General features: G+C 37.6%; 1 protein-coding gene across 1 annotated transcript; it reads right to left on the bottom strand.

The window, feature by feature from the left end:
• Positions 1-7165: 7165 nt before the first annotated feature.
• Positions 7166-17110, bottom strand: LOC122639206 (disease resistance protein RPV1-like). The gene is made up of 4 exons (XM_043832028.1): positions 16554-17110; positions 9443-10538; positions 9026-9316; positions 7166-8890 (listed from the first exon to the last, which is right to left on the bottom strand). Exons 1-4 carry the CDS (start codon positions 17108-17110, stop codon positions 7166-7168), a joined length of 3669 nt encoding a protein of 1222 aa, XP_043687963.1.
• Positions 17111-18851: the final 1741 nt, after the last annotated feature.

Genomic DNA, 18851 nt, shown 5'->3' with positions numbered 1-18851 from the left:
TTTCCAGATGTAATATTGTTACTCAATTCTGGTGTTGTAACTCAAACACTTGCACATGGCCACATGCTAGTTTTGATTATGTACATCATAGTTTATCTACAACTTTAAATTCAAGAATATCGTAAAATCTGCCATTATTGAGTTTCATGCATTCTTTCAGAATATGTAGCTTACCAACAGAACCCAAGTTGTCAAAAAGCAGGAAAATGATGTGCAATCTTCCTTCACATGTTACAGATTCATGTAGTGATCTAAAGTTCAACAACGTATGCAAATGCTCATGGTAAAATTTGCCTCTAAATCTTCTAAACTATAGCATTCCTCTTGAAAGACCCAATGGCTAAAGAACTGATGGAGAAAAATTAACAATAAACACGGAGGCAAAATATGTCTCGCTATGCTAATACAAAATACCCTGTAATCATGAGATAAACGAGACAAGAACCTGCAAAATCCAGAATCAGGGTTTCCTTTTCTAATTTAGGAACATATATATATATATATGGGTGGGAAATGGTGCGTGGAGGTTAACAACTACCCTTACCAATAACCAAGCTAGTGTTGCTGCTTGCAAAGAATTAACAGAGAGTCAAAACCCTTAGTTTCTAGGGTAAATTTGGATCAAACTAAAACCGAAACCAGAATTAAATCTCACCACTATGAGAGATTACGGTTAAAGATCAGGTCTTTCTTCTCTCTCCCCCTTTTTTCTTTCTAGAAAAATCATGTCTTTCTTATAAATGTATGAAATACAGGGTTGTGGGTAGAACAGAAGCTTGAATACCTACAGGTCCAACGATAAAGACCCTCAATCTGTTGTGTATGAAATCAAATATGACATTGCTCTGCGAATCTTTATTCTAGGGCTTAAGAGCAACTGCGATATAAGTATTCAGTAATGAAATTCAATATATTGACTGTTTTTTTTTTGGTGATGACTGAAGAATGTAGAACCTTTTTTTACAGTCCTGCTTTAAAAATTCTGTACTCTGAACAATCAGTACAGTATTAGCTCAACTTTTGTAACATGTATACAGATACCTTGGCCAAATCAAGGATGTGTCACAAATGAGATGAATCGCATTTGAAGGCAATTTTGGTGGGGTTTAATCAAGGTTGAAAAATAATATGTTGGGTCAGTTGAGATTTCATGCCTATACATGATCTTAAAATTTACATTCACATTATGACAGGGTGATGTTGACAGTCATAAGAACAATACTACAAAATTAGATATTACTTGATTAATATGATGATGCAAGCAAAATACCTTCACCTCCACGAGAACCCTGAATTTTTGTTCTCCCGATTTCCCTTGTAGTGGACAGAAGAGGTTGGGCTGTCAAGAGGAAAGCTCAATGAAGAAGTAGGGTGTGCATCAGATTCCACATTATGAGAGCTCCATTTTCAGGAGAGTTCATGTAAGTTATTCGAGAACTTGATGGCAAAGGAAAAAAATTTCCAATTTTACCTGATTCAAATTTGATCAAAAGGCATGGGGAACTCAGTATCCTAAATTAGATTGGATGGTGTGGGGAGGAAAGATAAACATATGACGGATTGTATAACCTGATGCTTTTAGATATATTAGAAGAATCCCATCTGGAGGTAACTCTTCGCACGTTGTGGCTAGAACCTGCCCATGGAAAACAAAAGATCACAAAATATGATAAATATTGAAATACTGACAGCAGAGGTGCACACAGACACAATAAAACCATAGGTGCACAGAATCACAAGAAGCACAGACACCCAATCAAAGCACAGGTGCACAAAATCACAAGAAATAAAAACAGACTAGGGATAGGAGATTTTCCAAACACCATTTAACCAACAAAAGAACTGAATCAGTAACTTTGCCATTGGTGCACTCTGAAGTAAATTTATTTAAATAATTGAAATGAGTCAGAAAAGATTGTTATAGGTCCTTGACTGGTAAATCTCTGTCTCTACAAATTAAAAGAGGCTAAAAGTTACCAATGACAGCCAGGCTTCTCTCAGATAACCCAATGAATATGTAGAGCATCATTTTAAACTGAAAAAGAGTAGAGAGGGATTGCACCCCACACAATTTAGGTTGTCTAATGATCCACCATGGTAGTTTGAAAGAAGACTCTGAACATACACCAACTCGTTCCCAGAGATTGAGCTTGGAAGACCATAATTATGATGAGGAAACACAGGTAAAAATAAACTCTGAAGGTGTGAACACCTTCTAACTATTTGTTTGTCAAACATGTAATTTGTTGGTTCAGTAACACCCCTTTCTTGATCCATCCAATATATCTTCAATCCTTACAGGTACAAGTTACTGAAAGGGTTCTACTACAGCAGTATGTTGCTCCGTGTCTCTCTCAGGATTCTAGGAACAACAGATGCAACTACTTGGGACAGTGTCAAAATCCAGAATCAATCACCTGCAGCAGAAAGTGTGCTGATGGCAGTTCCATTCATGCATATCACAACAATACTCATTGTAGCCCTAACAACTCAATTTGTCAAAGTACAATGAGAATTCTGCGTCTCCGACTACCAAAGCCATCCAAGCAACAGATGCTCATAAGACACGAGATTAGGATTGTGACTAAAGGGACCTTCGTCTTTCTAATAAGTATCATGCACCCAGCTTGATTGGTGGTACAAGAAAAAAAGGATCTCAAATAAAGAAATCACCTCAGAGAATTGGGAAATTGATTAGCTCTGAGAAAAGTTAGGTAGCAACACATTCTGTAGTAGAAGTAGTAGATATAGACTGAATTGATTTTGGAAAAGTAACGACATGGATGATCGATTTGGGCAGGACTTTGGAAGGACTCGATCAACAACAGATCTCCAAGAAGCGATGGAGAGGACATGCAACTAGTGGTTGTGGATTAGGGTAGGTAGCAACTCAATCTTTTCCATGTTGACGTGTGAGGCCTGAAAATGAAGAAGACACTTTGAATATTGAATTAAATATGAGAATTCAGGTATTAGACTATTAGTATCTAGTAACTACAGTTGTCTAGTAATTTAGCCGATTCTTCATTGCTAAGAGTCAACTCTATATATATTACAGTTGATCCAGTTGTTTCATGGCCGCATCATATACACATTGAATTGGATAAGCATTTTGTTCTTTCTTTCACAAAGCCGTTGGCCCAATCTAAATTCTACACAAACCAAACTAAACCTAAGCAGCTAGCATCTTTGTTTTCTTTTTTCTCAATGCCAAACCTAAGCAGCATTTCAATGGACAGAGTTTGTGGAAAGGAAATGGACTTGGAACTTCAAAAAGTCTGTCCAGAGGTCATCTTACGTATTTGATTTTGGCTGGTATTATATATGTTTGCAGAGCTAGCTGTATCAATGTGGGGAAAGCTCATGCATCATAAGATAATAAAGGAAAGTGACCCTTTCATCTACCAACCACGAAATTGATATACTAGCTTGAAGACTCAAAGATCATTTCCACTGTCAATGTAAATTAACAGGTACTATTTCTTACTGTCTCTTCTTGTCAAGGAAAGGTGATGGCAATACAGCCTTGGCCCTAGTCACTTCCTCATGGTGTTGTAACCCATTGCAAACAGTTGAGACATCAAGATCACTTATTGAAACATGGAATTCGTAATGAAGTCTGAAGTGTTGCTTCCCTTCAAGCTAAGTGTGCTGTGTGCCTGAAGGCCTGTATATGAGAAAGAGAATGAATGTGATTCAACAGAATATAAGGAGCAATTTAGGGAAAATTGAAGGCAAAAAGTAAAAGGACAAGACAAAAAGAGGCTTTTTTAGGTAGTGAGAGGAATTGAGAAATTGTGATTCAACAGAACATAAGGAGCCAACAAGATTTCCTCTGTGCACTGGATAGATGGGATAAGGCTTAGTAGACTCCATGCTAATGCTCCATAACCCTAAGTGGATCAATCATTGGAACTTCAATTCAAAACAATTGAGCACATAGGTGCTTCTAGTTGGAGCTCCTCTCAACAAAACCTATGGGCAAATGACAATGTATTGAATCATCGTTAATTCCCCCAATTATCATATTGATGCACAGAGACAAAATCTACAAACTTCAAAATATCTCACAATAGATCTAGGAAACAAGAACCAGTCACAACACATAATAAGGAGCATAACAGAGGCAAGTGATATCACTTAGCTCATTTAATCAAATCCATTTCAATATAATCCATCATTCCTAGTGTGATATGATGACACAAACATCTTCTAAAGGAGTATTATCACTGGGTACATAATCCGCAGAACAACAGAATAATACCATAAGATTCATATTTTCCTGAACAAACCCCACCTATTCAATTAATCACACCCAGAACAATGTTCATTCTTGATTCAATCAAAAAAATACTTACTCAGATAGGGTCTCTGGAATCTCTTCCATAGTTCTTTTAATCCCCCACTAATTTCTCCTCTAATCTAAGAGACATAACACCTTGTTGCAAAATGCTACAATGAGAGTTCCTCCACTCTTTTTGTTCGGAAAATTCTGAATATTGATTCTAACCACAGCATTAAAGACCTGGGAAAACAATTTTGATCAACCAAATTCCACAAGTTTCTGGTTCACATTTTAATTTATTTTCAACGAAACCGGGAAGAAAATATGATTCAAAATTCAGAGTTCCACACACACAAACAAAGAGGGACAGGAAAATTTAATCTGATAGTTAAATGTGCTGGAAGATCAGAACTGTAATAGCTACTGATGGAAGATTAGATGCATTACTAAAACAATTTCCGTTTCAACTAATGTTCAAACAAATATATGCAAGTCTCACCCAAGTCTCACATACTAAGAATAAGCCTGATTAAAAAATGGGGGAAGTTTTCATACACGGCCGTGTAAGCATGCACGGTCGTGTCCCCTCTCACAAAGAATTGGAAAAGTCATAAACCCCCACCCATTAATTAAAGCCTTGAAACTCCCACCCTCTCACATACACGGCTTACACAGCCGTGTATGAAAACTTTCCCCTTAAAAAATTAAAAAATATTGGCCTAGTATAGACTCACAAAAGACTTGCTGAATCAAGAGGAATTTGATGCATAGCTATTACAAAAACATGTTGATTTTTGGTACTTCTAACAGTGGTGTATATTTTTCATATGCACCAAGAACTCAAAATTGGAAGAAAAGGTAGCTGCAACAAGAGAAAGGAACCTTATGAAGACAGCATGGGTTACAAAAGTTCCAAAATGTTTGACTCAATCCAGAAAATACTCTTATGTATTATTTAAATAAAGCAGCGTTTGAAAGGTATTGTAGGAAAAAAATAGCTTATCTATCTTTGCTTTCACTAGTAATCATTATCATATTAGCCAAGAGGAAAAATTATATCTGGGTTTGGACTTGGGTACTAATCTCTAGTAGAATGATGTAAGTATATATATGTATGGGCCAACAGAAAACTACAGTTATGTACCTGTACGTTACCAAACAAAATGCTGACTGATAAATACATGCTTGCTCTGCTTCTTCACAAGTTCATTTAAGATCCAAATTGCCCAAAATTAACTAGAAGTGTATTTGCAGTAGAGACGTGGTAGCTCAATAAAAGTTACAAACAAAAATATATATATATATATATATATGTTCCAATTAATCTTGCAGGAGACTATGGAAAGACTAAAAATCCTCTAGGGAATTTTACGTAGAAGTCATTAGCAACAATTGTCTTGTCCATGGCAGGATTCTGTTGCGTACACACCTCAATGTAGCTGTCCCCACCTCCAAACATCCAATCAAAGTGGATGACCCCTTCTAGTATAGGTGAATGTTGTACCTAACAATGGCAATGTATGAATAACAATGTATGTAAATAAAGGGATGTGAAAACATGCAATTTCCTGTCTAAACAACAAACATAACGCTATCAATGCCATAATATGAAAACAGATCAAGGAGCTAAAGCGTGAGATGCAAGATTTTTAATGGATCTAGAGCCATGCAACATTATCAGTGTCTCTCGCTGAAATTTGATTTGGTCCTTATAGAACTTCAGTTTATGAAGTAGGTTTGTCGTAAAACTGTTTTGCCTTGCTCTAGATCTCCTTATTCATTCTGACATGAGCAAGCGAACTCGAATAGAGTAAAGCCTTCATGCTAAGGGCCTGTTTGTTCCGTTGTAAGATTTTCCATGCAAATGATATTTTACATAAAAATGTTCCTCCATGTAAATTTTTTAAACATTTTCAAGATTTTTTTTTTTTTTTGACATTTTATTTTAAAACAAATAGTTGAAAATCCTATTTTACATGAAAATTTTCCTTTTCTATTTTTTTTTTAAAAACATGGAAACAAACGGAGACTAAAAGGATTAATCTATAAATGGGGAGTTTTTGAAGAACATGTGCATGAATAGAAGGTAAACTGTGTAGACTGGAATTAGATTGAAAATTGAATCTAGTAACATCAGTGAAACAAAGTCCATACCTTAGATATTACTTTGATTGACTTGCAAACAACACCTTGGACTAATTTGAATACTGGTGGGTGTCTTTTGGGAAGGGCACTTGCCACTTGAGCAGCTAATCAAAGGAAGGTGAGTTTACCCAGCAGTTTTACACTAATTGGTCTAGTCTATCTGCTCTTTTCCAATTCAAAACCTTTCAAGGATCTGATTTCCTTACATAATAATAATTACAGATAGCCAACCTACAAGACTCCTTTTTTGTTGTGAAGATAAGTCGATATCAATACTTTTTGGCAAAAAAATTCATGCAAGGCTGACATTAAATGTTGCCAGATTGGTATAAGTGCCCATTTGAAATGACATAAACACCTTATGCCTCCCCTATTTGATGGAGTCCGTACCTTTCCCATATTTTTTTTTAGGAAAAAAAATCTTTTAGAGTTTAATATTATAAATAAAAAAAAAACAGAAGAGCAAAGAGCCAGAATGTCAAATTTTACAAAGTTAATGGAGCCTTAAATTGAAAACAAAAACATCTACAAGTCATCAGAACACAAAGCATAAAACATACACAAAGAGAGAGAGAGAGAGAGAGAGAGAGAGAGTAGTACCTTGAGTAAATTTGTCCAAAGATTCCAATCCATTACCAGCTTGAATCTCAGTTAGCTTCTTGCAGTCATTACCTTTTAGCTCCTTCAGAATTTTTTAGTTTGAAAGATCCGGTAATCTTTCCAACCTAGTAATCTTCAAAATCTCAATCTTTTAACACCATGAATCTTGGGTAGATTCTTCCAGCCTTCAATCTTTAGATACCTCAAATTTTTTAAGTTTGAAAGATCTGATAATCTTGCTAAGGACTCGCAGCGGCTAATTTCCAAAATCACTAAGTTTTCCAATCTGTCAATCCCATGAATCTCGGCTACATTCTTGCAGTCCCCAATAGATAGACGCTTCAGCTTTTCTAAGTTTGACAGATCAGGTAATCGTTCAATCGAGTGGCACTCCCTGATTGAAAAGCTCTCCAGTTTCTTCAGGGCTGAGATATCCGGTATTGTTTTTAATGATATGGCCTCATGAATTGATAATTGTCTCAAGTATTTATAGTCCTCAAGGGGCTCAATCTCAGTTAATTTCGGACAATTATAGATTTTTAATATCGACAGCATTTTCGAATCTGGTAGATTTGGTATTTTTCTTATTGATTTGCAATTCCTTATCTCCAACACCCTCAGAGAGTCCATCCCTTCCCCTTCAAAGTCGGAAATGAGGTCGTTCCCATTGAAACCAAAAGTCACTAGCTTTTTCAAACCCCTCAGTTTTACCTTTTTTAATGATTGGCACGACTCAATTTTGAAGATCTCCAGGGAGCCCAAGTTATCGTCAACACCTTCAATTTCTTCTAGGCTGTTGCAACCACTGAGAATTAATGTCCTTAAATTTCTCAAGCCTCCTCCTGATGATGATGTACTACTACATGATAGTTTTACCATTGACTTGCAATGTGTAGCATCAAGGCTAGTCAAACTTGAGGGAAGACCGGAGATGCGTTGAATTGAAGTGCATTTCTTAAGATCAAGGCTGGTCAAACTTGAGGGAAGACCAGGGATGTCTTGAATTGAGGAGCATTCACTGGCATCAAGGCAAGTCAAACTTGTGCAGGTAAGATCTGAGATGTATGTAATTGAAGTGCACCTCCTAAGATTAAGGCTGGTTAAACTTGATGGAAAACCACCTGAGATTTCTTGAATTGAGGAGCACTTATTGGCATCAAAGCTGGTCAAACTTGTGGAGGAAAGACCTGATATGTCTCGAATTGAAGTACACTTCCTAAGATTAAGGCTGGTCAAACTTGATGGAAAACCACCTGAGATGTTTTGAATTGAAGAGCACTCACTGGCATCAAGGCTGGTCAAACTTGTGGAGGAAAGACCTGATATGTCTCGAATTGAAGAGCAGCCACGAATATCAAGGCTGGTCAAACTTGAGGGAAGACCTGAGATGTGTAGAAGCTTCTTACATCTTCCAAGGGACAGGTTTTGTAGATTTTTCAGGCTTGAAAGTATTGGGAGTGTTCTTATCCACACACAATCAGAAGCATCAAAATATTCTAAACTAGAAGGAAGATTTGGAAGCGAATCAAGTTTTTCACAACCACTTATGCAAAGTGTTGTCAAGGAGGTCATGTGGTCCAATTTCTCCGGCAGCTTATTTAGACTTCTGCACCACCCTAAATCAAGTGTTTTGAGATAAATCAATTGACAAATTTCAATTGGGAGATCCACTAGACTCCAGCAACCACTCGTATCTAATGTGACTAAGTTCTTGAGATAACCAACAGATGTGTCGATCCGAACCAATTTTCTAGAGTAATTAAGAATCAATACCTCCAACTGTCGATTTGCTGAAAGATCAGGAGTACTAGATAGTCGATCACAAAACGAGAGATTTAGAACTTTCAGGTTTACTGCCATCTGCAAAATAGTAACTTATCTAAGTAGCTTAAAAAGGACTAATTAAAAGAAAATTTGCAGTTTTTTTTTAAAGGCTTAAATTTAAATAAACAAATTAAACAAAAGAGAGAGAGAGAGAGGTTATTTCTTCGAGACCTTGATGCAGTTCCAACCCATCCATTTTTCTGAAATCTCACTATTTGATAGATCAAGGACAACCAGATTTTGTGGACAAAATTTGGTTAGTTCATATTGGGCAGGGCATCCTCTCCAACTAAGCCATCTCAGTTCTGAAAAAGAATTGGTGCAGTTTGGAGAAAATTGTGCATAATCGACTTGGAGTAATCTTAGATCAATCATTTCAGCAAATCCTTCACTCATCAAACATGGTCTCCTTGGTAATTCACTTCTGAAGTCAATAGTGAGTCCTTCACAATTACTTGTTCCCTACAAAATAGACGACCTTAATTAAATACCAAACTATGGTTATTCTAATAACCAAAGAAAAATCCATCAAAGACCTAATTAACAAACTCCTCACAAAAAATAACAAAGGTGTCTTCAATACCCTACCGTTCGTTTTACCAATACATCCATGACTTCCTCTTGAGACCATATTCGACTACGCTTCCCTGGCTTGTTTTTGCTCTCTTGACGAACAATATCCCTTCCAAGATCCCACAGCACATCGTGCATCCTTAGCTCACCATCTTCATTAATCGTTATCAAAGACTTTGCACAGAGAACATCAAGTCCTACATCTGGAGAAAAATCACAACCTTCCCATATGTGATATGCAAAGTCTTTATTCATTCCGATGAAAAAACAAGCAGTATCAAGAAACATTTCTTTCTCCGCATCTTCTAATCCATCGTAACTTATTTTCAAGCTTTTCATAACATCTCTATTGGGATCTTTTTGCAACTTCTTTAACATGCCTTTCCATACTGATTTTTGCTTATTAAATAAAGATGAACCTATGACTTGAAGAGCCAAGGGAAGGCCTCCAGTAGTTTTTACCATCGCTTGTGAGAGATCTAAATAATCTTCTTGAGGTCGGTCCATTCCAAATGCATGATGACTAAAAAGTTTAAGAGAATCATCTGGAGCCATTACACTGGGCTCATAAATCACATCTGTTTTTTGAGCAATTAATATGTCTTTATTTCTACTTGTGATAATGATCTTACTTCCAATACCAAACCATTCACGGTCCCCAACCAAACACTTTGCTTGAATATCTTCATCCACATCATCAAGAACTATAAGAACTTTTTTTGTGCAACACCTTTGCTTGATCACTTTAATTCCAGTATCCACATCAGCAATATTTGGATTTCCTTTTTTTAGGATACCTGTGATAAGTTGGTTTTGCAAATAGTGAATCCCATACTTTTTAGCATTCTCTCGAATGTTTTCAATAAATGTATATTCTTCAAAGTTACTAAGGACTGTATTACAGACAGCCCTAGCGATTGTTGTCTTTCCAATGCCACCAAGGCCGTGGATCCCCACAATCTTTCTGTCGTTAGATGTAATATCTAATCGCATCAACATTTCTTTTATATGAGATTCGATTCCAACTAGCCTGTCAGAAACATGTGAGAGTGTCTTGTTCAATGTACTCTGAACTGTTTTGGCAACTTGTTTTACTAACTTCCCTTCATACCTACATAATTCAAACAAAAAAAGGGGTAAGTACTAGCCTACTAGGTGATGAATAATGTATATAAGGAATAAAAAATTCAACATGGAAGAAACCACAAATGAATTGTGTGTACTAAAATCGATTATGCAAATCTTAATATGTGTTTATGTCTTATTTTTTCTGTTTTTATATTTGTATTGATTCTCCGTCAAAACATTTCACAAGTGAGCAAATAGAGTAGCAAGTAGGGCGGAGCAAAATGATAAACACAAGATCTCACATTCTATAACTAAATACATACTAAAAATGATAAAAAATTTCCTACTAAGAAAGAAAGGAGAAGAGGACGACAACAAATAATTTTTTTCTGTAATACATTAAAGAAATTTTCAATGTTATATTGTTATAATGCTAAAAGAATTTTATTAAAAATATGTATAATTAATAGATGGACCTTGAACCTATTTTATCATAGCCCTTTCTATGATCTTTTTTTTTTTTTTTTTTTTCTCTTGTAATTTTTCCTCCCCTTTATGGTTGGACATCAAGTGTGTCAATCCTGGTTCACTTGAAGTCCTAAAGACAAGCCTAATGAAACTTGGCTTTAAGCTTCGACAATCAAGCCCAAGTCAATAAGAATCGTTCAAACCCATAGGTAGGCTTGGATTTTAATGAATTGGACTTTTTTTGGATACAAGTAATATGTCCAAATATGTCCAAGTGTCTATACATGTATTTCTTCTAATCTATAAAACTCATTCTATAGTATATGTTAATAGAATGAATAATTTCAAAATAAATTATTAAATACAATTAAACATATTTAAAAATTAAGTTAACAGACAAATTACTTAAGAGGATATCATGATCATCAGCATTTTGAAAAAGAAACACCAAATGGAATCAGAGATATCCCTTTCAAAATATTTATAGTGTTTTGAAGTTTCATGTCCTTATAATGGGAAAGGCAGACCACTCAAAGAACTTTTAAAAGGTTTGGTACTCTCTATATCCAATTGAAAAGGCTTGAGATTAAAAAAGGGTCATGCTTGGTGTAACCACGGTTGGTTACATTGAGCATATGACCGAACGAAACTGTCCACGTCCATATGTGTGAAATGGAGGTAATATTGACATCTTAGACCATACAATTTAAAATTTTCCACCATTGAATGTTTCCTTGATTATATGGGTAATAATGAAAAATTATTTATGTGGTCTTCCATGAGCTGATTGCCTGAGCATCACTTCAAAGGGTGTAGAGAGAGAGAGAGAGAGAGAAACACTCTCTTTTAGATAGATGTCCCACCTAATATAAACACTTCTCACTGTTTTTATCTACACTTGTTTTCCTCATCCTTTGTTACAGAAATATTATGAAATAAGCCACCTCGATCATATGTTCAAGCCATTTTCCAATAAAGCAATATCGATAGATTGTGGATCTTGTTATTATGCTTCAATAGACACCCATTTTGAACCCTTTTTTTTGGGTCTTAAGATTTGGGTTTCGGCTTTCATTGCCTCTAAAAATCTCACAAGGGCTTGACGCCGGAGAGGAGGGAGTACTATTGCATGGCTTTGTTGATCTTGAGGGGGTCTTTAAGAGAAACCAATGTCTTCGAGGGCTTAATGAGCTTCAGAGATGGAGGCAAAAGAAGAAGTGATAGCTCGTCTAGCCCTTGGAGATAAGGGAGACATGGGTGACCAATGCAAGGGGTTCAGCATCGATCATGCTTGAACCTTTGATGCAATAAAGTACTAGACAAAGAGAGGGGGATGTTTCGGTTCCCTATTTAAGTCCTACTATGATAGATTCCACATTTCACAATATTTCAATTTTGAGTCCTTGTGAGAACAGTGAAAATCCTCTTCCGGAGAATGAGATTCACGGGTTCTCAGTAAAGCGCCGTCACAAAAGCTTGACGCCGGAGAGGAGGGAGTACTATTGCATGGCTATGTTGATCTTGAGGGGGTCTTTGAGAGAAACCAACGTCTTCGAGGGCTTGATGAACTTCATAGATGGAGGCAAAAGAAGAAGTGATTGCTTGTCTAGCCCTTGGAGATAAGGGAGACATGGGTGACCTCTGCTAGGGGTTCAGCATCAAGCATGCTTGAACCTATGATGCAATAAAGTGCTTGACAAAGAGAGGGGGATGTTTCGGTTCCCTATTTATGTCCTACTATGAAAGATTCCACATTCCACAATATTTCAATTTTGAGTCCTTGTGATAACAGTGAAAATCCTCTTCCAGGAATGAGATTCTCGGGTCAAGAAAGCATCGTCACAAAAGCTTGACGTCGGAGAGGAGGGATTACTATTGCATGGCTTTATTGATCTTGGGGACGTCTTTGAGAGAAACCAACGTCTTCGAGGGCTTGATGAACTTCAGAGATGGAGTCAAAAGAAGAAGTGATAGCTCGTCTAGCCCTTGGAGAAAAGGGAGACATGGGTGACCGCTGCAAGGGGTTCAGCATCGAGCATGCTTGAATCTTTGATGCAATAAAGTGCCAGACAAAGAGAGGGGGATGTTTCGGTTCCCTATTTAAGTCCTACTATGAAAGATTCCATATTCCATAATATTTCAATTTTGAGTCCTTGTGAGAACAGTGAAAATCCTCTTCCAGAGAATGAGATTCCCAGGTTCTCAGGAAAGCGTCGTCACCTCTTTGGAAAAGAGAGAACAAATATGGAGTCACCAACTACATTAGGGTCTAGATAGGACCCGCAAAACAAATAAATTGACTCTATGATGGCTAAAATGGGACATATAAAACCAAAAGATTAGGGTACGTGTCAAGTTGTGGCTTGGGGAAGGTGTTAGGAACCCCATTCCACCTGGTAAAACCGATCTTCCTATTTACTTGGTATTTTTTATAATTAATAAATATTCCCGATCATTAAAAGAATCAAATGAAATGACTTGTTTTACAAAAATCAATCAGGTATGAAAATTTAAAAAAAAAATACAAGGAGAAGGGAGGATGTTAGAAAACAACTTATGTAAGCAAGCTACGAAACTTAACAATTTGACAAAAAACATGGAGAAGAGAGGATGAGATTTACCGTAGCTGATATAGAACTACAAAACAGGGATTAGCGTACATGAGATTGGTAGTATTTAAATAGTATGCAATAAAATCAAAAGAACTAAGCTAAGCTACCATTGGTTAGTAAAACAGAAACTAGAACCCTATAAATGCCATTTGCCTGAAGAGGAGAATAATGACTCATCCAAACATAAATTATAGGGTATCAGAGAATAGAAAAAGAAGGAACAAAAACAAAGGTAGAAGGATGAACTTGTTGGCCATGTTATAAGTTAGCAATGAAGTATGGTAATTATTGTTGTTGTTAAGCCAGAAGATCGAGCTGAAGCCAGGTGATCTGAATCTGCCGCAGGTTTCCTCCAACCTTGGAGATCGAGCTGCTGCCTTATTCAAGCTGGATTTCTGTTTTCTATTTGGAGATTGATCCCTGCACCTGCTGATCTACACCTTACTAACTTCAAATTGTAGATCTGAATCCAATCCACAGCAGATTCAAACCTGCAATTACTTTGCATTCAGATATTCCTAAATTTTCTTAAATTTAGGGTTTTTTATTGGCTCATCCGAAGGGGCCAATTTTTGGAGGATATTTTCTCTGCTATAAGGGACACTCTATCCTTGTTTCAGCCTGTTCTGACGGCTGAAACTCATACAGTTTCAAAACCCAGGGTTCTACTCGATTCTGTAACCAGCCCTATTAGGGTTTCTTATTCCATCATCAGAAGTTTCTGATTTTTTGAAGGTTTATTCCGCATCACCTGTAGGGAATTCGATCCCAGTTTGAGCCACTTCTGACGGCTAAATTTGTGGGAATTTACAAACCCGTACATGATGTCTGACATCACTTCAGCTGACTCTGATGGATCTTCTCGACCAGAGTATCTTCCTTTTGCTTCTCCCACCAAACTAGATGGGACAAATTATTTAATGTGGTCCAGATCCATTTACCTTACAGTTGCTGGCCGTGGCTACACAGGACACCTTATAGGCACTACTCCTATCCCTACTGAAGAAGGAGCTGCCAAGACTAAATGGTTATCTACTGACTCCATGGTATGTAAATGGATAGTCAAAAATCCGTATCCGATTCATGTTCGAAACCGTTTAGGGGCTTTCGAATCTGGAATTTTGATTTCTGAAAAATATTTGAATCCATCCGAAAGATAATCGGATTCGGATTCGGATAGTTCCATTTTGAATCGGATAAATATCTAGATAATTTACTATCCGATTTGTAAAATGTGATTAGTTTAATATTTTTGTAAAAACATATGATATATTACTATATTACCCTTATTATAAATACTTTTATAAGGATATTTTGGTAATCAAAGTCGGTAATTGAAATCGGAAATCTGTAATCGATATAGGTCAAATTCGTTTACTAATCTGATAGTTTATCAGATCGGATAATATCAGGATATCCGATAAACTCCCGAATTTGGATATGATATTAGTTTTTAAAACTCCATCGGATATTGGATTGGATACGGATATGTCATTCGGTAAACGGATTTCGTAAGTAGTAAATCTGAGCCGAATCTAATCCGCTTACATCCCTATTCCTATCATCTAATCTATTAACCTCTTGTAGTAGAGAATCTTTTAGTAATTTATTTTTCCACATGGAAAACTCTTATTGGGATGAAGCATGAGATTTTCATCCTCTCAAGTGCAGTGCAACCAATGCACCACACTCAGGAATTCAACCATCCACCCAACACTTCAGTGGATAAAAAAGACATCATTGTCCATGTTTTTACGGTTGGATTCTTAAATGCGGTGCATTGGGTAAGTGCGGTGCATTGGGTAGTGCACCGCATTTGAGAGGATAAATTTCCTGAACAAGGTTCGTAATCTTGGTATCAGCTGGATCGGATCTGATAAAAATCGCTTGTACTCGGACAAATATGACACTTTTGTCCCTGTTTTTCTTTTTGTAAAAACTCCGATTTTTTTCCTTTTTACCTTTGTCCGTACAGGTGGATCAGATCGGTATCGGGATCGGTCTCGGTCAAAACCGATCCAATCCGACCAAAATCGACCAATCCAATCTGAGATTACGAACCTTGTTCTTGAAGCATGACATATGAGTATGGGACCCTATCAAATTGGCTCCTGTGCTGCAGTGGTGGGAGCTAGAGCATCCAGACCAGCAAAAGTGCAAAACCCCCCAAAAATAGGGGGTGGGGTGGTCATTTTACATGTGGGGCCCAGGGGGGACCCACCCATGAAATGACCACCCCACCCCTGTTTTTGCTGTGGTTTTGCTGGGCTGGACGCTCCAGCTCCCGCCACTGCAGGATAGGAGCCTTTTCGGGGACCCTGTCTCTAAAATTTCAACCTCTCTATCTCACCCGCCACACGGCTGGTATGAGTGTGCAACCTAAAAATTTGATCTGGACCATTAACTTTGCTCTAGTTATTAATCAAATATTGCCATACCATTTCAAGTATGTTTCTCTATATCTTAATTGGGAGAAAGAACGTTAATTGGTGTTGTGTGTGGGCATGTACCTGCACCCAGACATAACCCGACGCGAAAAGACCGCCGCATCCCTGGATCTTTGTCGGACTGTGTTTGAGTGTAGGTACACACCCACACACATCACCGGTTAGCGTTCATTTTCCCATATCTTAATTATAACAAATCAAAGCAATCACATGAATGGAAATATCTCAGCAGAGTCTACTTAGCAATAAATAAATTGCAATTCTATATAACATGATTGCATTTGATGAAAAGAGAGAACCGAAAGTTTAAGTTAAATTTTATTTTATTTTTTTGTTTTGGGTAAGTGTTTAAGTTAAATTTGTTGATGGATATTGAGTCTAATTCAACTACTTAATTAAATGCAATCAAAGAATATAGGCGAAATATGAATTAAGGACTTACATGCCCTCCTTCAGATGCCATCCATTCAATTCTCCAACTTAATTAAATGCAATCAAAGAATATAGGCGAAATATGAATTAAGGACTTACATGTCCTCCTTCAGATGCCATCCATTCAATTCTCCAACCTCTCTCAGAGCCCTTTTCCACTTGTCCACAATTTCTTTTTCTTTTTCGGTATTCAAGCGCGTCCGGTGTTCCTCCAAGGTTTTCGCATAGTTTTCGTCGAAGCTCGTCTGGTATTCGTCGAAGTGCATCTGGTATTCCTCAAAGGCTTCCGCATAACTCCTTTTCTGGTTTCTCACATCCCTTGGTTCGACTTTGTAGAAAATGGGAAAGACAATTTGATTCATTGGGCTTCTTCTGCATTCAGAAATCTCGGTTAGCTCATTGAGACACCATTTGCTCGATGCATAGTTCATCGAGAAGATGGGAATAGAGATTATGGACTGCCGGATTGCAGCGAGTAGCTTTGGGCTAATGGTGTCTCCCTTGGGTAGTTCATCCTCATCCCTAAAAGTTCGAATCCCAGCGCCATCCAAGGCATGGTAGAGATGGTCAGCGAAATTGGTGCGAACGTTTTCGCCGTGAAAGCTCAAGAACACTTCATAACTCGAACCAGAAGAGGAGGTTTGATGATCTGCCATTCTATCAAATTGCTTGCTTGCTTGCTTGCTTGCTTGATCCTTTCAAATGTGAATAATGGTGTTACTTAGGAGTCTATCTATAGATTCTTCAATCTTTTTTGATACTGCTACTCCTCAACAGCTCCTATACAAAGAATGTCTATCAAGAGACATAATTTATACTTTATACTTCGAGATAAATTTCACACCATCCATGAAATGTGAGAGTGTGGTACTAACTTGGGTGTTGGGGGGCACGTGAAAAGGAAGGGAGTAATTTTCAAAAGCATACCTCAGTCCTCACCGGCCTCAAATGTCAGGCCTCCTTTTCCACAGTGGAGTGAAGCGCTTCTATGATTAGTGATTTTTTATGATAGGCATGCGGAAGTTGTCTACTACTTTGAAATGAAAGTAACTTGGACATCCACAAAAGCTTTGAAATGAATCTTAAAGAATAGGAGACTTTATGGAAAGTGGGTACATTAAAGTTGCTAATGGGGTTTCTTTTTGTATCTTTTTCACATCTTCTTTTAAAAGCACCAAACTCATTTCAGAGGGTTAAAAGAGTACAATGAAGGAATACAGCTTTGTTATTATCACTCCCCTGTTCCTGTCCTCTACTATTCAAAAACTGTGGCCCTCTCAATTTGGATTCTCTACGGTCGGACAGGTAGTGGTCATTGTGTTGCCTATACTCAGACAGGATTGTGAATCCCACTTGGATAAGGTGCTCAGGCAGTAGATAGGACAATCATTTCACTTCAATCTATGTGTAGACAGCACGACGACCACTACCTGCCCGGCCGTAAATCAGAATCCGGCAACAATTGCAGCGTTGATTGCCTCTGCAAGAAAATTTAGAAATGGAACTTTCTTTCCACTAACAAGGAAAAAGGAAATGAATTATGGGACTGACAACCCAACAATCCATTTACTTCCCTTTGCTTTGCCCATGGTCAGGGTCAGAGTCAGGTCAATTATAATAAAATGTCATTGGAATGACCACCTACACTACATGGTTGTTAGAGGTTGTTGGTGGACCTACTAGATCTATCTCCTTCCATTACGCCAATGGTTTATACACATTGTCTCACTTGGTACCAAAAGTAACACCAACAATTGCAGCGTAGCTTCCCTCTAAAAGAAAATTAGAAATGAATCTCAGTTGGCATCTTGCTGCTGTCATTAGCTTTTAGCTCCTTTAGAATTTTTTTTTTTTTTAAACTTTTGTAATGATACGAATCCCGTAATGTCTTGAATTGAACTATTGAAGAGCAGTAAATAACATCAAGGTTGGTCAAATTTGAGAAAAGACCTAAGATGTCTGGAATAGAGAATTCTTTTTCTATCCGGTTGTCTGCTCAGAACAGTGGTTCAGTTCCTCTCATAGGTAGGTGGAAATAGAATTTTTTCGTATACCGTTCCTTGATCGGTGCGGTTCTCTAGTTGTTGTCACAAGAGGAGGGTGGACCCCACCTGGGCAGACTGTTCGGTTGGGTGCCCCAGGTGGGTCCCACCCCCCTCTTGTGAGAGGAACTGGGGAACCGCACTGGTTAGGGAACCATAGACGATAATTGTCCGGCAGAAATAACGTTTTAATCTCCCTCGGACAGTGTGTTAGGGCAGGCGATTAGATAGTCATTTTTGACCACCTATGAGAGGAACCGGACCACTGTACCGAATAGGGGAACCGGAGACGATACTGATCCCTGAAATAGAAGTGCAGAAACTAACATCAAGGCTGATTAAACTTGAGGGGACA

This window comes from Telopea speciosissima, chromosome 9, assembly GCF_018873765.1.
Source record: "Telopea speciosissima isolate NSW1024214 ecotype Mountain lineage chromosome 9, Tspe_v1, whole genome shotgun sequence".
Taxonomy (NCBI): domain Eukaryota; kingdom Viridiplantae; phylum Streptophyta; class Magnoliopsida; order Proteales; family Proteaceae; genus Telopea; species Telopea speciosissima.
The sequence above is the reverse complement of the archived record's forward strand: the minus strand, read 5'-3'. Positions and strand labels throughout refer to the sequence as shown.

Bases quoted from the DNA above. Each gene is read 5' to 3' on its own strand.
- LOC122639206 (XM_043832028.1), bottom strand. From the start codon at position 17,110: ATGGCAGATCATCAAACCTCCTCTTCTGGTTCGAGTTATGAAGTGTTC. The intron at 9,317-9,442 runs GTAGGGTATTGA...TCTATTTTGTAG, and splicing joins ATGTATTGGTAAAACGAACG to GGAACAAGTAATTGTGAAGG. The intron at 8,891-9,025 runs GTCTCGAAGAAA...ACTATTTTGCAG, and splicing joins TGGGTTGGAACTGCATCAAG to ATGGCAGTAAACCTGAAAGT.